General features: G+C 40.6%; 1 protein-coding gene across 3 annotated transcripts in view; it reads right to left on the bottom strand.

Moving 5' to 3' along the window:
- Positions 1–19342, bottom strand: part of JAK1 (Janus kinase 1) — a 40207-nt gene that overhangs the window by 9447 nt on the left and 11418 nt on the right. For 2 of the 3 annotated variants that reach the window (XM_035122781.2, XM_035122782.2), the window contains exons 2-19: positions 18359–18436; positions 16674–16872; positions 14723–14846; positions 13954–14107; positions 13019–13182; positions 10867–11206; positions 9824–10006; positions 8884–9041; positions 8057–8180; positions 6901–7090; positions 6530–6636; positions 5605–5745; positions 4496–4583; positions 4111–4238; positions 3677–3812; positions 2303–2454; positions 1787–1937; positions 835–929 (exon numbers count right to left, since the gene is read on the bottom strand). In XM_035122781.2, the coding sequence (XP_034978672.2) occupies positions 835–929; positions 1787–1937; positions 2303–2454; positions 3677–3812; positions 4111–4238; positions 4496–4583; positions 5605–5745; positions 6530–6636; positions 6901–7090; positions 8057–8180; positions 8884–9041; positions 9824–10006; positions 10867–11206; positions 13019–13182; positions 13954–14107; positions 14723–14846; positions 16674–16872; positions 18359–18364 (2640 nt within the window). In that variant the 5' untranslated portion in view covers positions 18365–18436. The remainder of the gene's footprint in view (positions 1–834; positions 930–1786; positions 1938–2302; positions 2455–3676; positions 3813–4110; positions 4239–4495; positions 4584–5604; positions 5746–6529; positions 6637–6900; positions 7091–8056; positions 8181–8883; positions 9042–9823; positions 10007–10866; positions 11207–13018; positions 13183–13953; positions 14108–14722; positions 14847–16673; positions 16873–18358; positions 18437–19342) is intronic. The other variant, XM_060276832.1, reaches the window with a different exon arrangement.

The raw sequence follows: 19342 nt of genomic DNA, 5'->3' as shown, positions 1-19342 counted from the left end.
TGCTGGGCGCTTCTGGGTATCTGCTTCAGTCCCTCTTTCCAATACCAGAACATATCTACTGAACACACAAAAGCAGGGGTGGCTAAGTTGTAGCCCTCCAGGTGGCATTGGGACTATGTTGGATGGCGCAGATGGGAGTTGTGGCCTTCCAGATGGTGTTATTTAGCTACCACGGATGTCAAGCAATAAACAGAATGTCTATAAAATGTGTGTGAGGTGCTTTCTCTCACTGAAGTGTTCGCTACAAGTAAAACGGGGGCCTGGAACTTACACCAAGGGAGGTGGGAGCTATGGCATATCTCTACTCAGAAACCTTGCCCTTTGCACTCTGTGCTGCTTTTAGAGCCCTATGCATATTTACTTCTGTCAGAAGGGAATACTCCACACTTCACTTGCTCTATACAGTGGCGGAGCTTCATGCTCCAGCACCGGGGAGGGGGGCAGAGAGCAGGCAGGGGCGTGGCACACATCCTGGTGGCGTGGCACGCCACCTACAGGGGCATGGTGCCCAGCGCAGCCAGGGGGCAGCCAGGATGGCACCCTACCGGGGTCGTGCTGCCGGGGGTGGTGCACTCCCCCCGCCCCCCTCTTCCTCCACCAGTGGCTCTATAAACATTACCCTGCATAGAGAAATAGGCTGACTTAATACAGTATTCCCATCTCTGAAAACAATAGAAGAAACACAATGCTGAATGACCACAATAAAAATACAAGCCATCTATGTTTCAGCACACTATGACTACAGGTGCGAAAGGGAAATAAGAACACCTTGTACAGCACCTCAGTGCCAAATCTTCAAAATATACTGAGCAGCAGCAATAGAAGTAAACATACCTCGCCTAAGTCACGAATGCGCTTCAAGAAGCGTTTCTCAAAAATGGTCGGGTCAATCTCCGCATTAGGCTTCTTCTCAGAGACGATATCAGGATCTGACACAGATGAGAATATTAGTGTGGTACAAATGAATACTTTTACCCTTTAAATTTTCCAATATATTTTGTTGAATGTTCTGTCAAACTGCAGATTTCTAACATTTGTGTATCTTCCTCTAAATCATTGGCCCCAGTGAAAATCTTCCCAGAAGATGGACAATTGCTTTACAAATGGAGTTAAACTGGCAAAGGGAAGCTGACAATATCTGAGGGCAGGGATTAGCTTGCAGAGTAAACCTTGTAGTCCAGGCATCCCCAAACTTCGGCCCTCCAGATGTTTTGGACTACAATTCCTATCTTCCCCGACCACTGGTCCTGTTAGCTAGGGATCATGGGAGTTGTAGGCCAAAACATCTGGAGGGCCGCAGTTTGGGGGTGCCTGTTGTAGTCTTATTCCTAGCAGAGAGCCAACCATACACCAAGGCAAGCAGAATCATAGCACAAGGTGTGGGCAAGAAGACTACACACAACCTCTCAGTGTATACTAAGGGCTATGGGAGGGGTATTAACACTGGCAAAATTATCACTAATACACAGGAACCGATGGTGAGGCAGAGCTTGACAGCTCTACTCTTACGTCACCCTGGATGCTTCCATAACTACTGTTAATACAAACAATATTCCATGGCAACTACAATCCAAAACAGTGTCGGGTTGCAGATTTTAATATATAGAGCTATCTTGGTAACTATCTTACTTTCTGAACAGCAAATCCCTTCTGTGCCTGCGGGGGACTATATATGGCTTTCTATACTGCCATCAAGATGTTTGCAAATTCATTGATGTTAATGTATCCCACAGAGCAAAGAAAATAAAACTGACAATGAAGAGGGGAAATAAGCAAAATAAATTACTTTGTTCTTCTAGCTTGTTGATGTCTCGCATGATTGCTCTGAAGAATGGTCTCTGGCTGGGGTCATAGTGCATGCACTGCTTCATCAGGTCAGCTAGCTCCTTGCAGGATGGGACTGGAAGTGTGAAATGCCCTTCATAAAACCTCTCCTTCTGCAAGAGTGGATGGGAGACACCTGTGTTATTCATAGAGCTAGGAAACATGCCTTCTTTCACCACCCCCACCCAAGTTTCAAAAGAGGCTGCCTTCCAGCAGGAAAAATCATTTTGTAGGGGAGCTCTTAGCAGTGGACTGAGGTTTTGCAAAACCAGAACCCCACTGGGGTTTAATTAGGCTACTCAGAACGTGGCTTCTGTTTGTAAAACTCTTGCACTCTACGAAAAGGTTATTCGGCTCTGACATCTCCACTTGCTACAAGCTTTCTACAAGAGAACTAAAAATGTATTTCCACAAAAGGCGAAATATATTAAGAAAGGGATATCTTAACGCCGCCTTGCCGCCACCACCCAGGCCTTACCTCTGCTAATGTCTTGTCTTTAAGTGGCACTTCTCCATTGTAGCAAATCTCCCACAGCGTTGTACCAAAACTCCATTTATCAGCAGCCACAGTTAATTTTTTTGAGTCTTCTACACATTCTGGTGCAAGCCAAGGGATGCGCTCAACACATTCTGGGAGGAAGCACACAAAAAAAGGAGTGAAAACCGTTTTGAAGCGATTTGTGGTATTGGTTGCTTAAATACATGTTCCTTTTTAAACTACTTTTTTTGGGGGGGGAGTGTACATTAAGGAGACTTGTTTTTAACATAAGCACAGAACTATTGATAGAAATAGCCACTCCTATAGAGAAAATACATGGAAGGAAATAATCTGGAAGCAGTTATGGAATGGGTGTGGGTTCAAACCCCACATTGAGCAAAAAAAGAACCCCAGCATTGCAGAGGGTTGAACTACATGGCCCATGTGGTCTCTTCCAAACTACAATTCTATGTATCTGCCATATTTCAGCTGTGCGAGCAACCTTTAAGTACCTAAGTCACTTGAAGATTCATTTCTTGCCCACTTGTTTCTAGGGAGAAACTTGCTAAATCTTCTTGTTTTTTACTTTTCTAGTATTTAGGGGATCTTGATCTATATACGGACATCAAATTTCAGCTTTTAAGCTAATGTGTGAACGGTTTGCCCATTTTGAGGTATCCTTTGAGTGCCCTATATTGCAGGAAGGGTGTATAAATATCACATTTTCTTCATCCCCCCCCCCAGTCATTTTGGCCCCTTGGACCCATGTATGCCAAATTTCAGGGCTGCACATAAGAGTTATTCCAACACTTTTTAAAAACACAAACAACTTCAAAGCTGGCTTCATATCATGGGCTAGTCAATTGCTTCAGAATCCTAGTTTCTATTGTTCAATAGCACTGAACAAAATGAAAAATTATAGTTAACTGGCTTGTCTGTTTGCTCACACAAAAGGAGGAACAAAGTACTGCAAGCAGAGAGTCGAAACATAGATATGAGCATGTAAATGCAACCAGTGTGCAATTAAGTTATAGCATTCAGTACCATGCTGTGGAAAAATTAGTCCTTCTAATATTAACCCAATTCTAATATTAAGGGCAATTCAACTGTGGATGGACCGACTCCCTTTGGAGGTGGAGGACTCTGCTTCCCTGGAGGTTTTTAAGCAGAGGTTGGATGGCCATCTGTCATGGATGCTTTAGTTGAGATATGGACAATGCCAGCTATTCTCAGTGCATCTCTTTGGAAAATTAGTGCCAACATACCCTAGACATACACACTGATACACAAATACAGATGCATGATACAGGTAATGATACAAGTAAGGTTTTTTTCCTTTACAATTCTGATGAAAACTATTTTCTAAAAGAATACCTTTTCTAGACAACACTGTTATTGGAATTCCTGGGTCACTCAGTTTTATGAAAGGTCCATATTCATTGTCAATTCCTTCCCTTGCCAAGAGTATATTTTTTGTGCAAACATTTCCGTGAACTAGATCTTTATCCTCCTGCATTTATAAGAGAATGTCATAAAATTGGCATGTTAAGACGATGGCATCCAAATGCACTGAAAATGTTTTTGAATAATCTGAAAAACGTGCTTAGAACAACAGTTCACGAAACACTACTGAAGTTCATTCACAGAAGGCAAGCTTCCCCCTGCCCCACCTTTCCAATCACTTCAAGACTGATTGAGCCTATGTGTGCATAACAGGCTTATCAGAAAGCATAGCCAATGCAAATTGCATTTTGTGATATGGAAGACTTAAAGAAAAATGCTATCAGTAGATAACATCTGGGACTTACCAGGTAGCTCAATGCACTTGCCAATTGCTTTGCTACTTTGAATTTCCAAGGAGTAGTGAGCAGATCGCTCTTGCGGTGCATGAAGAGATCCAGAGGTCCAAATTCAACAAACTCTTCTACCATAATGTCTGCAACAAACACAGGAAAAACAAAGTAGTGGTGTAGGAAGAGCACAGATACTTCAATCTCTTTAATGCATTTTTAATTGAGGGGGAAATTGCAAGAAAGGCATATTTCAGGCAGGTTTAATTTAGAAGCATATGCATCACCAGAATGATTTTTTTAAATTTAAATTGAGAGAGAGAGAGATGGAGATGTAATTTTAAGATGAGGAATTCAACTACCACTTCATTTTGAAAAGCAGTACTCAAAAGATTTCACTTACTTTCCACATCACGGACACAAACTCCATGAAGGAGGACGATGTGTTTGTGGGAGATCTGCCTCATCATGCTTGCAGTCTCAAAAAAGGCCTATCACACACACACAGGGTGACAATGCAGAGATTTTAGATCAACAAAACTATGAAAGGAAGAAGCAACAGTAAAAGTCTAGAGACAGCCAGTGTCTAAACAATAACCAAGTTCAGTGATGCGCATATGTTTAAACTACTGCTTGAATTTGTTATTATCCATGAGCAAAATTCCCCTCACCAATTACAATAGCCCAGGTAACAGGCTTTATGTAATGTTCTGCAGCCACAGAAAGATCCTGGAGTGATTCATGTGGCTGCAACGTGTCAGACAGAAACATAGGTTTGCCAGTTTCTAATGACTTATAAAGGGAAGCAGTCTGCTGCATTTCTAAAGCTCCAGTGATGTGCCGTCCAAGAAGCACTTGCTGGTCTGCACCATTATAGGAGCAGTATCTTAAGATGCAGCACCTGTTTCTACCCTATAATGACACGCAGGAAATGAGAAACCCCTATGCAACACACATCTTCCCCTCTAGGCAAGAAAGATTGATTTCCTGATAAAATATGTCAATTACTAACTGGGAACATGAGGCAGATCTTTCACATACGAAGAGACTAGTTTCGGTTCAATGAATACCTTTAATAAATCGGTATTTTATCTCTTCCCAAGTGGAAATATGCATTGATGTAGCCTCAGAAACATTTGTATGAACTCCCGTCCAGGTTATAAACCGTAATTTCAAATGGGGTTGACAATCGTTTACAGTGGTCCCTCGACTTACAAATGACTCGACATCCGTAGGTTTCGACTTACGGACGGGACAAATGGCTGCACCCTTACGAATTTTTCTACATCCGGACGGAAACCGTTGGCAGCTTTAAATGTGGTTTCCTCAACTTACAAATTTTTCCAAAAAAATTTTCCTATTGGAAGCTGCGTTTCAACTTACGAACTGTGCATTCGGAACGGATTAAGTTTGTAAGTCGATGGACCACTGTATATTTATTGTCTTGCATTCCAGACTGCCTATAAAAACTTAGCAGCAGTGACACCAGCCATTTCATAAAGTGAAACATACCAGAGAAAAGTGCCTGTGACTGGGGTCCAAGACTTTCAGGAGAACCTTCATCGCTTTTTCAGACTGATAGCCCTCATCTTCCTTATACCTAAGGACCCCAGAGTAAATCTGTGTTCTTGTTCCTCTTCCAAGGTGTTCACCCTAAAGTATAGTTTAAATCCAACAGTTAGAAATTGTGCCATACTTATCCATTGGCTTTAGTATAGCAAGGACCATCACATCACTTTGGGTTTTCATTATCAAGAGGTATATTAATTGTACTATACTCATTTGATAGATAAGATGCTAGAGATCAGTCTTCTGCATTGATATCAAATGAGTCCAATGTGAATTGGATATAATTAGAATTTCGCCTAATGGCTTCTTTTTAAAACTAACAAGATATGAATGCAATTATTTTGAAATCCTAAAAAGTAATTCCAGTTGGGTTGCTATCTTTTCTTCAGACAGCAAGTCAGTTTGATGGGACAGCTTTGATAATAGTCATTTGTACTCAGATGAATTCTGGAGTCACAAGATTGGTCTGCAAATTGTAGTAAAGTTACTCTATATATACCCATGCTTTACAGAATCATGTGTGGTATGCATTTCTTATTAAGGAAGTCTTCCTCTATACAACAAACTGATCTGAGTAACCTTTCACCTAATAACAGCTCACTCTCCAAAAATAGATTAGAACATCCTTTTTGCAACAGATTAATAGCAGTGCATACAATAACTTGCAGGATTTTAAGAAGGCAGAGATTAACCTTTTTGTTACCACAGAAACATGAAGGTGCATTGTTATCTGAACATTTACAACTGATTTCAACAGAGGTTGGGATAAGGTGATCAGTGTTTTCCTCCATTTTCTTAGACACTGGTATTAAGATTTATCAACGAGTAACAAGAAAGCATAAAATGTTTAAATGTCATGATCGCTTACTTGTATTATTTCTTCTTTAAGGATTCGGTGGAAGCTCAGCTGCCCCAACGGGCAGATTGGCTGCCATTCTAGGGATTTCTTTGTCGCCACCAGCAAATTGGAGATTTCTGGAAATACAAAAAACCATTCACTAAGAGACTTCAAATAGATTTTCCACTTCATGCGATGTTTCCAGAACAGTGGCAATTAGCCAGCACTGGGGCATTACTGTAGTAGGTAAAAATATATGCTGAACATACTCTTAAAACACAGAAAGCTTAGATGAGATACGGACTTTTTCTATGAGAAACACAAGTTGAAGTTAAAAGATTTTCTGTGAGAAGTATACTTCTGTAAATAGCTTTACAGAAAGACCACCTTAAGGACTCTACCTCTTGGCTTTGGCTGACAACACTTCTTTAGTGTGAAGACTATATTGTCTGTCCTAAGCATCTGTCCTTTTAAATGGTCCATCAACTCCTTCAGAGATAGAAATAACCTATCAGATCCATGTAAACGACATCCATCTTTGGTCATTTCAATCTGGAAGTTCTTGTACTGCTTTGCAGGGTTCAGCATTTGCTGTGAGGAAGGAATGGAGATAGAATAAATTATCATCAAGTTAACCCAAGTAACATGTAAATAATAATTAGGTCTAAATGTATTCCTGAGGAGATTCCAGTAAATGCAGTGAAATCATACTAGAGGTTTGTTTATCAAGCATTTGATGAAGCATTTTCATCCTATCTTGTGACACAACGAAGGAGTCTTGGATGATTCATCACATGTATGATAATGAGAGGAAACATCACATGTATTTTCTCAGCCAGAATCTGGAACAATGTCAACAATAGCTTTGTCATCCAATATAAGCTAATCAGTTAACAATGCCATTTCAATCAGAGAGGTACAATGACAGATTTCAGATTAATACTTTAGCTACACATAGATCACACTCTAAGAACGAGCCGTCTCAGGAACAGTTTCTTCTCTAGAGCGATTTTGGCCTTAAATGGAAAGTCTGGACTTTGAAGTCATCTTATTTTACTTGTTATATTGTATCGTATTGCACTGTTTTAATTAGGGTTTTGTAGTAATTTTGGATTATGTGGAATGCTTTATCTGAGTGGATGTGGTAACCGAGTTACCGCATCGTTGTTCCCGCAAGAGGACAATGACAATAAAGATTATCTTATCTAACTGGTAGTAGAAATACTACAGATGAGAAGGACCCGCCACACCTAGATTATTATTTTATCAACCACTCCCTGTCTCTAGTTTACCTTCCAGATAGCAGAAAGGTACATTGTAGGAAGTTTCTTTATATTTGTCACTTGCAGAAATAGACTCAGCTAGTTTCAGCTTGCAGGCTCTCTCAGAAATAAGTAGGAACAAAATGTCACGCTTGTGCTGGAGTCTTATGAGCATATGAAACTAGCAAAGGCAAGACTTTTCTCAGTCCTAAATCCAGAAATTATTTTTTATAGATCAAAATACAGTCTTTAAGGATAAAGCTATTGGGCATATAAATGATAACTCTTATCGTACCTGTGAATATTCACTACATATAACAGTCAGGAGGATATTATGGAAATCTGTACAGCTCCACCTCAGGACATACATCCCCTCCTCATTTCCTTCTTGCTTCAGCTTGTTGATAGCATAGTCTGTGCTGGAAATGTTCAGAAATGAGCAGTTATACTCAAAAGCCTCTTGAAAGCAACTCTGTCATGTAGCAAAACTGAGCCAATTTTTTTAAATATGGGGTAACCACAGCATAGACATTTCAGGTAGGGGCCATCGGGAATTCCAAATAAAAATAAGAGTGAGAAATTCAGAATATCAAGTTCAGTTTTCATGACCTTAAAAGTTTGGAGATTCTGTAAATAGCAGTTTAAGAGCAGTTTCAAATTTTGGACTGTGACTCATATTTCTTAACATTTGTTGTTGTTTTTTTAAACCTTTTTTTAAGATTACTGAACAAAGTATCCAAGAGGTAAGTTGTTTCAAAAAGAGAAAGAGACAATCTACTACTACTATCTTTTATTTAGATACAGTTCCCACAAGTTGCGAACAGTTGCAAAATCCTGATTAAACACATTGTGCTTATTCACAAGTACCACCATATGGAGGTATCTTCTCTAGATGTTCATAATATTATTAAGTTAACCAGTGGCACTGAATGTGGGAAGGGAATACCTTAAGAACAACTTCAGCAGCTGAAGCTGTTATCAGTTCCTTCACTTTAATGTAACCGTTCACTTTGGTTTTAATTATTCTGCAGAGTCCAAAGTAGCATTGGCGAGAAATAACATGCATGTTGCTTATGTGAACAAAACTTTGCAAGCTATAGTATTTGAAGGATATCAACTAACCATATTGGACCATGGCAGCCATTTTTAATGTTGTGTTTTATCAAGGGTGGTGCGACGTCAGTGCAGAGATAATGATGGGCATCTGCAGTAAGCCTGAAATACCCATCTATCAAAGCGGCAAATGACAAAGCTTCCTCGCACGAAGACAGCTTGAATTCCTAGAGCAGAAAAGTAATTTCATGAAGAATTATTCCCCTTCAATTAAGAAACAACAGTAATCAACATTTAGGAATCCATTTGTTTGCTTAGGATTTTGAAGTTTGTAAAATGTGTATCTATCATACACAGTGGACTTGAGAGGAACTAAGATATTTATTTTTTTTAAAGGATCTTCAGCTTAAATCCATAGCACCTGCTCTGAGCAGAATAAACTGAAGACCCATTAAAAAGGAAACACCTCCTCTAGATCTTGGCATTTTCCTACAAAAATGTTCAGCCTTCTCTGGATTCAGATCTACTGAACCTCAGACACAGCTTCCCAGTATTGGTTCAGTAGGGGTGGAAATAGCAGATCTTGTATGCACAATCAAACAATTCGCATAGGATAGATTGCTGCCTTAATTAACAATACACAGTTGGGTTTCCGTCAGTACATTTGCAACATCTCGCTAAAGTGGTTTGGATGATATCACACACACACACACACACACACACACACACACGATGAGTCTCGTGTATTTTCCAGTCCTTTGATGACAGTGTAAATGGGACAAAGTTCCAATTTCAAATAAGGTTCAGCAGGCTACTGCAAAAAGGGTAAGATGAGCCTTGTCACATGCTAAACTTTTCTTGTTAATAATTTGCACTGATAGAATAACCTCCGTAGTGCAACTACTGATTTTCAACCAAAGGGCATTGAATTAGGGAATGGTAATTTTGTTATCATTTGCACATAATTTAAAAGTGTATGAACATGTGTAATGGGATCTAGAGCTCTTACCATCCTTTTGTTATCTTGCTTGTAAATGCAGACCATGGATTCTTTGATCACAAGGTGAGTAATTTCGGGAAAGTAACAAAAACTATTCCATTCTTCTCTCTTACTTTTTTCTTCGTTTTTCCTGGCTTTGCCATCTGATCTTTTCCTCTTTGTTTTGTGTTTCTCTCTCTCGCTCTGTGTAACCTGTGTGACATAAACACATGTGGATTAGGGGCAGAAAGATATAAGAACCCTGAACCTGAACAGTTCTGGAACTGTGTGTTGTGCCGTGTGCTTGCACAGAAAAGAACACTGAATGATAAAAGTGAAATCAAATTAATTGTAGGCAATTGTGTTGGCCTACAAAAAGGCAAATTTATATTTCTTCAATTATAATTGAATTACAGGGCTTGTTCACATTTCTGCTTGTCCCGTGGCTAGAAAGCATGGGTCCAAGCAGTTTTTCATTTGTCCCAAGGAAAACCCACTTTTTACCACTGAATCTGAACAAACATCATCCATTTGTTCCAATTCAACAGTAAACACCGGGTTTCCCCAGGAGAAAATGGTGTGGCAAGTGGAATGAGCCCCAAGTGAGACTTTAGAAGTGCAAGACTTCCCATTAGTGTTGAACCATGATATGAGCAGGTTTGAAATGCAAACACCTGCTCCTTCATTCATTCTTTCATCATCTCACACCCATCAAACAAAGAGTTCAAAAGTCCTATAACTGAAAAGATCTCTGTCCACTGCTTGAACTTCCTTCTGTTGTACAGTCTTGTTCTAATGAAACCTTATTTAAGACGACACTTTTACCAGTACAAAGTGTGTTTATAAATAAGTAAACGCATGTAAGCCATAGCTACCAACTGGCAGCAACTTTCATGACCTCGGAGGCTGGGTGGTTTACCTATGAGATTCCTGATTATAGCCGTTTCTTAAATTAACAATGCTGTACAGATGTTATTTAAATAAATAGGTGAAATGCAACGAAACAATTCCTCCAACGCAAGGACTTTTAGCTAGTCAATGGAACTGGCCCTTATGCTCCTTATGATACTTACACTTGGTTTCAGCCGCCACTGGATTCCATTATTGCCTGTTACCATCACTTGATAACATGGTATGGTCTCAGAGTAACCCGTGTCAAAGATCTTCTCATTCTCTGATGAAATCAACAACGAGGCAGTCTCGAGTATTTCTGCACCAAAATGTTGCGTTAACGTTTCCAATGTTGCCAAGTATTTCACCTTCAGATCATGCGGAGAAACGCTGCTGTCGCAAATGGTCTTCTTGTTAAATTCTTTAAGGAAATCCTTGAAGACATTGTTTATCCGTGTTCTGGTTAAGAAGTTCCTCTGCCTTATGGTCTTGCTCAGGCTTTCGGGAATATACCGTTTATAGCTGGGAAGGGGTGGGGAAGAGATGCATATTCATTGTTTCTGTCAATGTTTCATTTATTCTAAACTGCCCAAGGGGATATTTCATGAAAAACAAGGTATAGAGAAACAAAAAACCCTTTAAAAAATCAGATAAAAAATCTGAATAGATATACGTAAACACATAAAAGCATATTTGTTGTTTATGAGTGCAATGTATTTAAAGATATGTGGTTCAATTTATCCCCCTTTCGGCTCAAAAACCTCTCCTTGAAATAGAGGGTTGATATCCATTGCTGTGTCCACCACTGACAGAAGGCATTGTTTCTGAAACCTGGGACTCCAGCTGTTTTTGGACTACAACTCCCATCATACCTAAATTGCAGGGCCCTAGTGGTCAGGGATGATGGGAATTGTAGTCCAAAAACAGGCTGGTTGGGAAACCTTGATCTATAGTAGGCATTCCCAAATTGTGACCTGAAGGCCATCAGTTTTTGAGAAGATTTATTCAGGAGGTCTGCAGCCTGTGTGTGTGGATTTGTGGTTGAAGATGGGAGACAGAGACAACCACTGCACTGAATATTCATATTGTTTTTAGTTATATTTGTATCGCTTCTTTTATTTATTATATTGTATTGCAGTTTATTGCTCAGGTCTGCATGGTTACTGCAGACTGGATGGAATATGTGTTTTGTCTGATGAAGTATATTCAATTTGTTTCTATTTCTTTATGTATTGAATTGTGATGTCTATGGCTCTTAGCAATAAAGATCAGTAGCAATACAAATGCAATTAAGAACCATATAGCTTGGTCAACCACCACATTCTGCACAAAATGTGCCGAGCAAGAGACAGACGACCTTCCTGAATCACATGTCCAGATGGAACAGCCACTGAACACCTTTATTTTAGAAGACATCTGAAGGCAGCCCTGTTTAGGGAGGCTTTTAATGTTTAATAGATTATTGTATTGTATTTTTCTGTTGGAAGCCGCCCAGAGTGGCTGGGGAAACCCAGCCAGATGGGCGGGGTATAAATAATAATAATATATTATTATTATTATTATTATTATTATTATTATTATTATTATTATTATTATTTCCTTGACCAAGGCTCATACTTCCAGGGATATAAAGGAGCTCTTAAGAACAAGTCAGAGTTTACCTGGCCCCAACTGCTACCATATTTGTCATGGCTAGTTAATAAAAGTAGTGTTTTGGACAACATGCTGTTCGAAAGCATGTCAAAGTGCAAATCCAACGGGAAGGTAAACGCCGTTTCCGTGTGCTGCTCTGGTTCGCCAGAAGCGGTTTATTCATGCTGGCCACATGACCAGCTGTACGCCGGCTTCCTTGGCCAATAACGTGAGATAAGCGCTGCAACCCCAGAGTCAGTCACGACTGGACCTAATGGTAAGGGGTCCCTTTACTTTTTAAAGAGGGAAGGTAATGCTTCTGGTAACTGCAGAAATGTGCTACTTGATTGGTACAGTTGAGACCAGGCTGAAGATTTCCAAGTCAGCAAAGCCCTGGCTAAACTACTCTCTTATAGTCATGCAATATCAACAAGACAACACAGGCACATACTGTTGCTTTGTTAACAACAGGAGATAACTGAGTGGTACGGAATTGTGTCTGGGATTCTGAGGGCAGAAGGCAAGAATTCCATCGCATCAACTACTGAGAGACGCACCATTAAAATGCTTTAGACTAGTTCAGTGACAACTTAAGTCATTACAGTTCACACCAATAAAGGTTCAGGACCCGCTATGGCACATTTGTACTATGAATGCCTTCAACTTCATAAAAACTTTAAAAAAATAAAAATTCCGACTCACCTCATGTCTCTGGAAACATCTGGCAACTTCAGGTCTTTTTTAAGTGCATAGTGTGAGATGGCAAGCACAGCCATCCCCAGACACTCATTTTCAATTTCATTAACCTCCTGGTCATTTTTAGGATCCCGAACAGGTGCAAAGCATCTTATCAAATCATTCTGTCCCTAATCAGAAAGCGGGGAAAACCTGTTTTTAGCTAAAGGCATGGCTATATCATTTCAACCACCAGAAACCCATGAAGAAACTGAGCCTTTCATGTGAAACATTTTAAAGCTTGACTCAGCAAACGGGCAATGCCACTTCTTCACGACAAAAAAATAAATAGTTAACACATGTAGGATCAAGAGGCCCACGTGTACGATGCAAAAAGGTTCACATAATTTACTTATATCGCATTATCTATAGGTAGCTTCTCTGCAGATGTGCATCTAAAGAAATATAAAATTAAAACGAATCTATTAAAAAAAAACCATTGCTGAACATTTAGTCAGTAGCGGCCAGTGGTGTGGGTGGAGCAACATGGCTCCCTCTGCTTCCCAATACAGTGAGTCACTGGCACTTCTTGAGAGGGAGAGGGGAGAGGCAAGGTGCAGGGAGCTTCATGTGCAGCATATGGAGGTGGGAAGCATCAGATTGGCTCCTCTGCCACGCACAACACTGGGCCAAGCTCCATGTGCCCCTACCCTTGGCAAGCACCGGAGGTCCACCAGTGACCCACACCACTTCACTAATCACTACTGCTTTTAGACAGTGTACGAACGGAGAACTTAAATTGGATTTTATATGGATCATTTTAAAAATAATCGATCAGGTCATGAACATGATCATGAGACCCATCCCCCTCCTGAAGAAACAAAGATAAAATTGTACTGAAGGTGTTTTTTTTAAGGATACTGCAGCTATATCACCAAACATAAAATCACTCTCTAACTTACCTGTGCAAAGATATATTCTAGTGAATTTGCATCAAGTAGAGGTGTTCCTTCTTGTGCTAGTTTCTTCTCATAAGCACTCCTTGATTTCTTTGGAGAATGTCGCCAGACCGAGGGTTCGCTTTCGTTTGTCCCATGCCAGTTAGTAAAGTAAAACCTTGAGAAAGTAAAGAACGGGACTTAGGGAAACCATGTGATGTCATGTGCAAAATTTAACCTTTTTAATGTAAGACTGGAAAATAAGGACTCAGCAAATACAAAAATAGAACCTGGTCAACAAAAATAATATATATGGTATCTCTCGCTCTGTGTGTGTGTACACTATATATATATAGTGCACAGCATTTTTAAAAGCGATTTTGGGAAAAGAAAAGAAAAAGCTCAACAACTAAGGGGAGGGGAGCTCTGTCCAGATTGTCAGTGTTTGAAATATGGCAACCCTAATTGTAAGACTACATCAAACCAAATAATTATGACTTTATGCATGGCTTAGCTATTCATTGAACTTATACCTAATCTTCTCTCAACACCCCTGGAAACTCAAGGCAACAATCAAATAATAAAAGTTACAATAAAATCATTTTGTGTCATAAGCAATAAGACTAAAACCTTTTCAAACCTTTCAAGTCAGACTTTTGGAAAGAGATATCCAAAGCTATAGTCTGAGGACTGGTGGCATTTTAAAGTAAACTGAGTTAAATACCATATTCTACAGAAAGGCAGAGTTATTTGAAAAGATGTAACAATGGAATAAAAGTCTTGTTACATGTACCTCATGCGATAATGTACTCGAAGTACAGTCTTGTCATCTATTTGGAAGACATGATTTGGGGCATACCACAGCTTTGTGTGTTCGTCAAAGAGTGCAAACAGGTTGTGGCACAATGGAGATATAGCTGTTAAAAGAAAATGATGTAAATTCATCAGCTTGGGAAAAAGCACACTAAATATGTATTCGCACAACTCATTAAAAAGAAAGAGGTGATAGGGAACTGAGCAGAGCAGAAGATACCTAGAACTAAAGGGCATGTTGCATGTGAATAGCAGCCAGTCAATCACTGTGTGCCAATCTGGGGGAGAGAGAAAATTGCACAGTACTAGACACTTGTAAGGACAAAGTTGGATAAAACAAATACAGAAACTTCAGCCCTGTTTGCATGTTAGCAATCATGAGAGAAGTGGAAATTGTTTTGACATAAGTTGTCAATAGAAGAACAGAGGAGATATGAAACCTTAAACCGTCCTTACAAGAAAGCCACTACAGCTACCCTTCTGAAATTTGACAAGATGCATCTCCTCAGAAGGAACTACCATGCCTATAAATATCATTCAGTTCAACCAAAATATAGCAAAGTTATTGCCTGCCCCTTTCTTTTGTGTGTGTGTGGGGGGGGGAGTTTATCCAGTACAAACCCCTTAATTTGGTGGATATTGGTCTGCACAGGGGAAAAATCATCTACTTCTGCCAAAGGGACTTTAAAAAAAAATATCCATAACAGTGAGTGTGGGAGACATGATGCTTGTATCAGGATGCAGGCCTGCACCCTAAACCAAATCTGAAAGCCTCAGAATCGCTTCAGATCAAATGCTATTTTCCAAAGCAAGGTACAAACCAAATATTGTGACCAGTGCACGCCTTGGTAAGATGGAAGAGGACATATTAGGGAACAGGACATATTAAGGAGGACTTTAAAAAAGTAAAGGTAAAGGGACCCCTGGTCCAGTCGCGGATGACTCTGGAGTTGCGGCGCTCATCTTGCTTTACTGGCCGAGGGAGCTGGCGTACAGCTTCTGGTGAACCAGAGCAGTGCACGGAAACACCATTTACCTTCCCACCAGAGTGGTACCTATTTATCTACTTGCACTTTGACGTGCTTTCGAACTGCTAGGTTGGCAGGAGCTGGGACCGAGTAACGGGAGCTCACCCCGTCGTGGGGATTTGAACTGCCAACCTTCTGATCGGCAAGCCCTAGGCTCTGTGGTTTAACCCAAAGCGCCACCCGCATCCCCAAGGAGGACTGACTTAGTGTGGGTCACATTTATACATGGTGTCCACACAAGCAGAGGCAATGCTGAGAATCTGTTTAACTAATAATTATGAATGAAAAGGGGGTGGGGACTAATACAATATCTAAAGGGATATTTTTTAAAAAAATATATAAGAAAATCATTTTATTTAAACCAGAAAAGGTAGTTGAGAATGGAATAGGATTAGTTTGAGTGTTGGCGACTAGTGGTATTTTCTTTTGGGGACTGTCTGTTGTAGTTTAAACCAGCGCTAAGGAATGGAAGGATTGTGTTCATGGTTTGATTGCCTCATATTGTGCTTCATTTTTACTTATTTTGGTTTTTATATGTTGTGTTGTATATTTGTAAGTCACACTGGAAAGCTTTTATAAAGCTAAGCTTCATAAATATTATTAGCAATAATGATTATTATTGCGGCAGCATTCTGGTGGGCCCAGTCTTTCACTGGATAACACAGTGAAGCCATGAATTCTTGGCCAACTCTAAATCCATTAAGGGAAAACAAACTCTAGTTTTCTCAAAGGAATAACCTACAGAGCAAGAGTGTTCCAAAGGCCCACAAACAAGATTAAAAGGGGTGGGGGGGGGAGAAAAACCTATTTGGGGAATTTCAGCAGACACTAGGCTACAGCACACTAAGCTAACTGCATTGGCATTCAGGTTAAACAGTAGTATAGAAGACAACTAAAACTCACAGCATTTCCGGGCAGCTTCAATGCAGAGGTCTTCTGCTGTATACCTGCCAGACGTATACCTAAGAGAAAGCTTCTCTTGCAAATAGAATGCTACTTCCAGGCCTGGTTCTTGAGCTTCTGTGTTCACTTCGTTTTTCCTGGAACTTCTCAGTTTGGCACAGAAAGCCATGGCTTTGCAGTCTTCTCTTACATTAAAAAACTATATACAGGTACATGAAAGGGGAAGAACCAGAGAACAGTACACAAAAGAGTTAGATTGTACTTCCGTTTCCTTCTTGTCTTGCAGCTAAGGTTGTGTAGGCATCAATGTGAGAAAAAACTCCAGAAAATACTATTAAAAGTAAAGACTCTAGTAACTATGGTCAATTTTGGATACACCGTTTTCTTGCAACAGTGAGATGCTAACGAAGAATCCTATCCAGCTTTTAAGACACAAACATTTTTGGCTGGGACTGACAGTCAATATTAGTTTATTGATTTTAACTGCAAATAACATCAGCTATTCCGTTTTGGGGCCTGGGGGGGGGGAGTTTCAGGGCACTGTCACAGCAAATCATCTTATCTGGAACAGCTTTTGCTCTTTCGCCTGCTTAGTGAAATGGATGGCTTAATGCCGTTTCCTGTGTGTAGACACTGTACAGCTTTCTAAAAAGTGCTTTTTAAAAATTAAATGGCGCTTTCCTCCAAAGGTGGGTGGCACATACCAGATATCTCACTGCAGCAGCCAGCTACGAGCAATTCAGAGGTGTAGGGTAGCGGGCTGAACGATGTACAGGTAGCTCCAGCTATTGATAGATTCAAGACCAGTGTGCAGGTCTTGATCAATGGAGAGGGGCGAATTTTAGAATTTTGCTAGTGAGCAAGTCAAATGGTAGCTTCTCCTCTGCTCTACATCCTCTCAAGCTCTGATTCTGGTTCTCTGTTTGCTAGAACCTAGATTCCCTCTCACAAGCCACTACTAACAGGACACACACTCCTAATGATATAAATACCAAGATAGTATTCCAACAGTAAAAAGAGTACACCACCACAAATCTGACACTGCTGAATCTGGACACAACAAGTTATGGGACTGTCACTCGCCACATAAATTAACAGATCATGTTCCACCTCTGTATCACCAGTGGCCCCCTAGTTCAGAAGGGGTCACCCATGCAGACGAGTTGTTGCATCAATTCTGGATTCATTTGTGCTCTGCATAGCATTGAGAAACACACTATTGTTTCCTGCTTGACTTTGTGATCTCACTTTGTTGAAGGAGGAAAAAAATCCTTTCTCTCTGTACTCAGGACATACAACTGACAGAGTGGGCTCTGGCTAACCAATTCTTATACTATAACAAACTGGATCTTTAAGTTGCCACAATACCACATATGCTATTGGCTGGCAGGAAATAGGGACTAAACTGATGTTTTGTTTTTGTTTTTTTAATGGTGTGTGGTTTGGTCTTAAATTTGCCAACACTGTTGTTGTTTAGTCGTTTAGTCATGTCCGACTCTTCGTGACCCCATGGACCATAGCACGCCAGGCACTCCTGTCTTCCACTGCCTCCTGCAGTTTGGTTAAACTCATGTTCATAGCTTCAAGAACACTGTCCAACCATCTCATCCTCTGTCGTCCCCTTCTCCTAGTGCCCTCAATCTTTCCCAACATCAGGGTCTTTGTAATTACATTAAAATACATACCGGCATTTATATGGCTGTTTGAACTCCCAAGCCAGCTAAATAGATGTGACTTCAAGATAATCCAGAATTTATTCAGCCCTGAATAAGAAAACAGAAAATAGTATCAAATCCCCAAATTTTAGGCTACAAAAAAATAATGCCAATATCATTTTCAGTTTAACAGAACAGGATTTTAGGAATGCTCTAAAAATACGATACTTTAATCATCTAAATGTTCTAAACTAGAGTGGCTATATATCTGAGGTGGGGAGAGAGGGATTTCCATTCTGTCTATAATATAGCTAAAATACAGAGCCAAAGCCAACTTTTCAAAAACTCTCATCCAAGTCTACTGATGTTCCAAACATCCCATTTTACAACAGCAAGGAATCTTTTTTCCATTGGAGAGCCACATGTCCCCATGGACAACAACATTTAAGAAGAGGTGGGATCAGTAGGTGGAGCAATGGCTACATTTCAATCATAGGCAAAAGTATTTGAGAATGTAAAACAGGATTGGCAGGTGTGTGGCCTGGGACAAATGGTGTAGCCCAGGGGTTTTCAACCAGTGTGCCGTGGCACCCTGGGGTGCCTTGAATGACAGTCAGGGGTGCCACGAGCAACACTGGCCCCTGTCCCTCTTTCTTTTCTTTCCTCCCTCCTCTGATGCCCTCTCATGTCTCTGCCTCCCAAATGATTGCACAGCTGTTTGTTGCAGCAGCAGCTCTGTCTACAAGCCTCTCAGGCAAATGGTGCCTCTGGGGCTGGCCGGGGTGCTTCCCAGGCTGTTGTGGGCAGTGTGAAGAGGCACCTCTCTTTGGGGCAGAGGGGGGAGCTCAGAGACCAGGGTGGCAGCTGCGGCTGCCCAGAGGACTCCCAAGGAGAGGGGAGAGGAGAGGAGGCTGGGGGAACACTCCAGGAGGGTGCTTGAAAAAGGTTGAGTGGCTGCCAGCTCTGCAGGCAAGGGGTGACATAACTCAGCACCTGAGCCCCACAAGGGTGCTG

This window comes from Zootoca vivipara, chromosome 7 (genome assembly GCF_963506605.1).
Source record: "Zootoca vivipara chromosome 7, rZooViv1.1, whole genome shotgun sequence".
Lineage (NCBI taxonomy): Eukaryota > Metazoa > Chordata > Lepidosauria > Squamata > Lacertidae > Zootoca > Zootoca vivipara.
The sequence above is the reverse complement of the archived record's forward strand: the minus strand, read 5'-3'. Positions and strand labels throughout refer to the sequence as shown.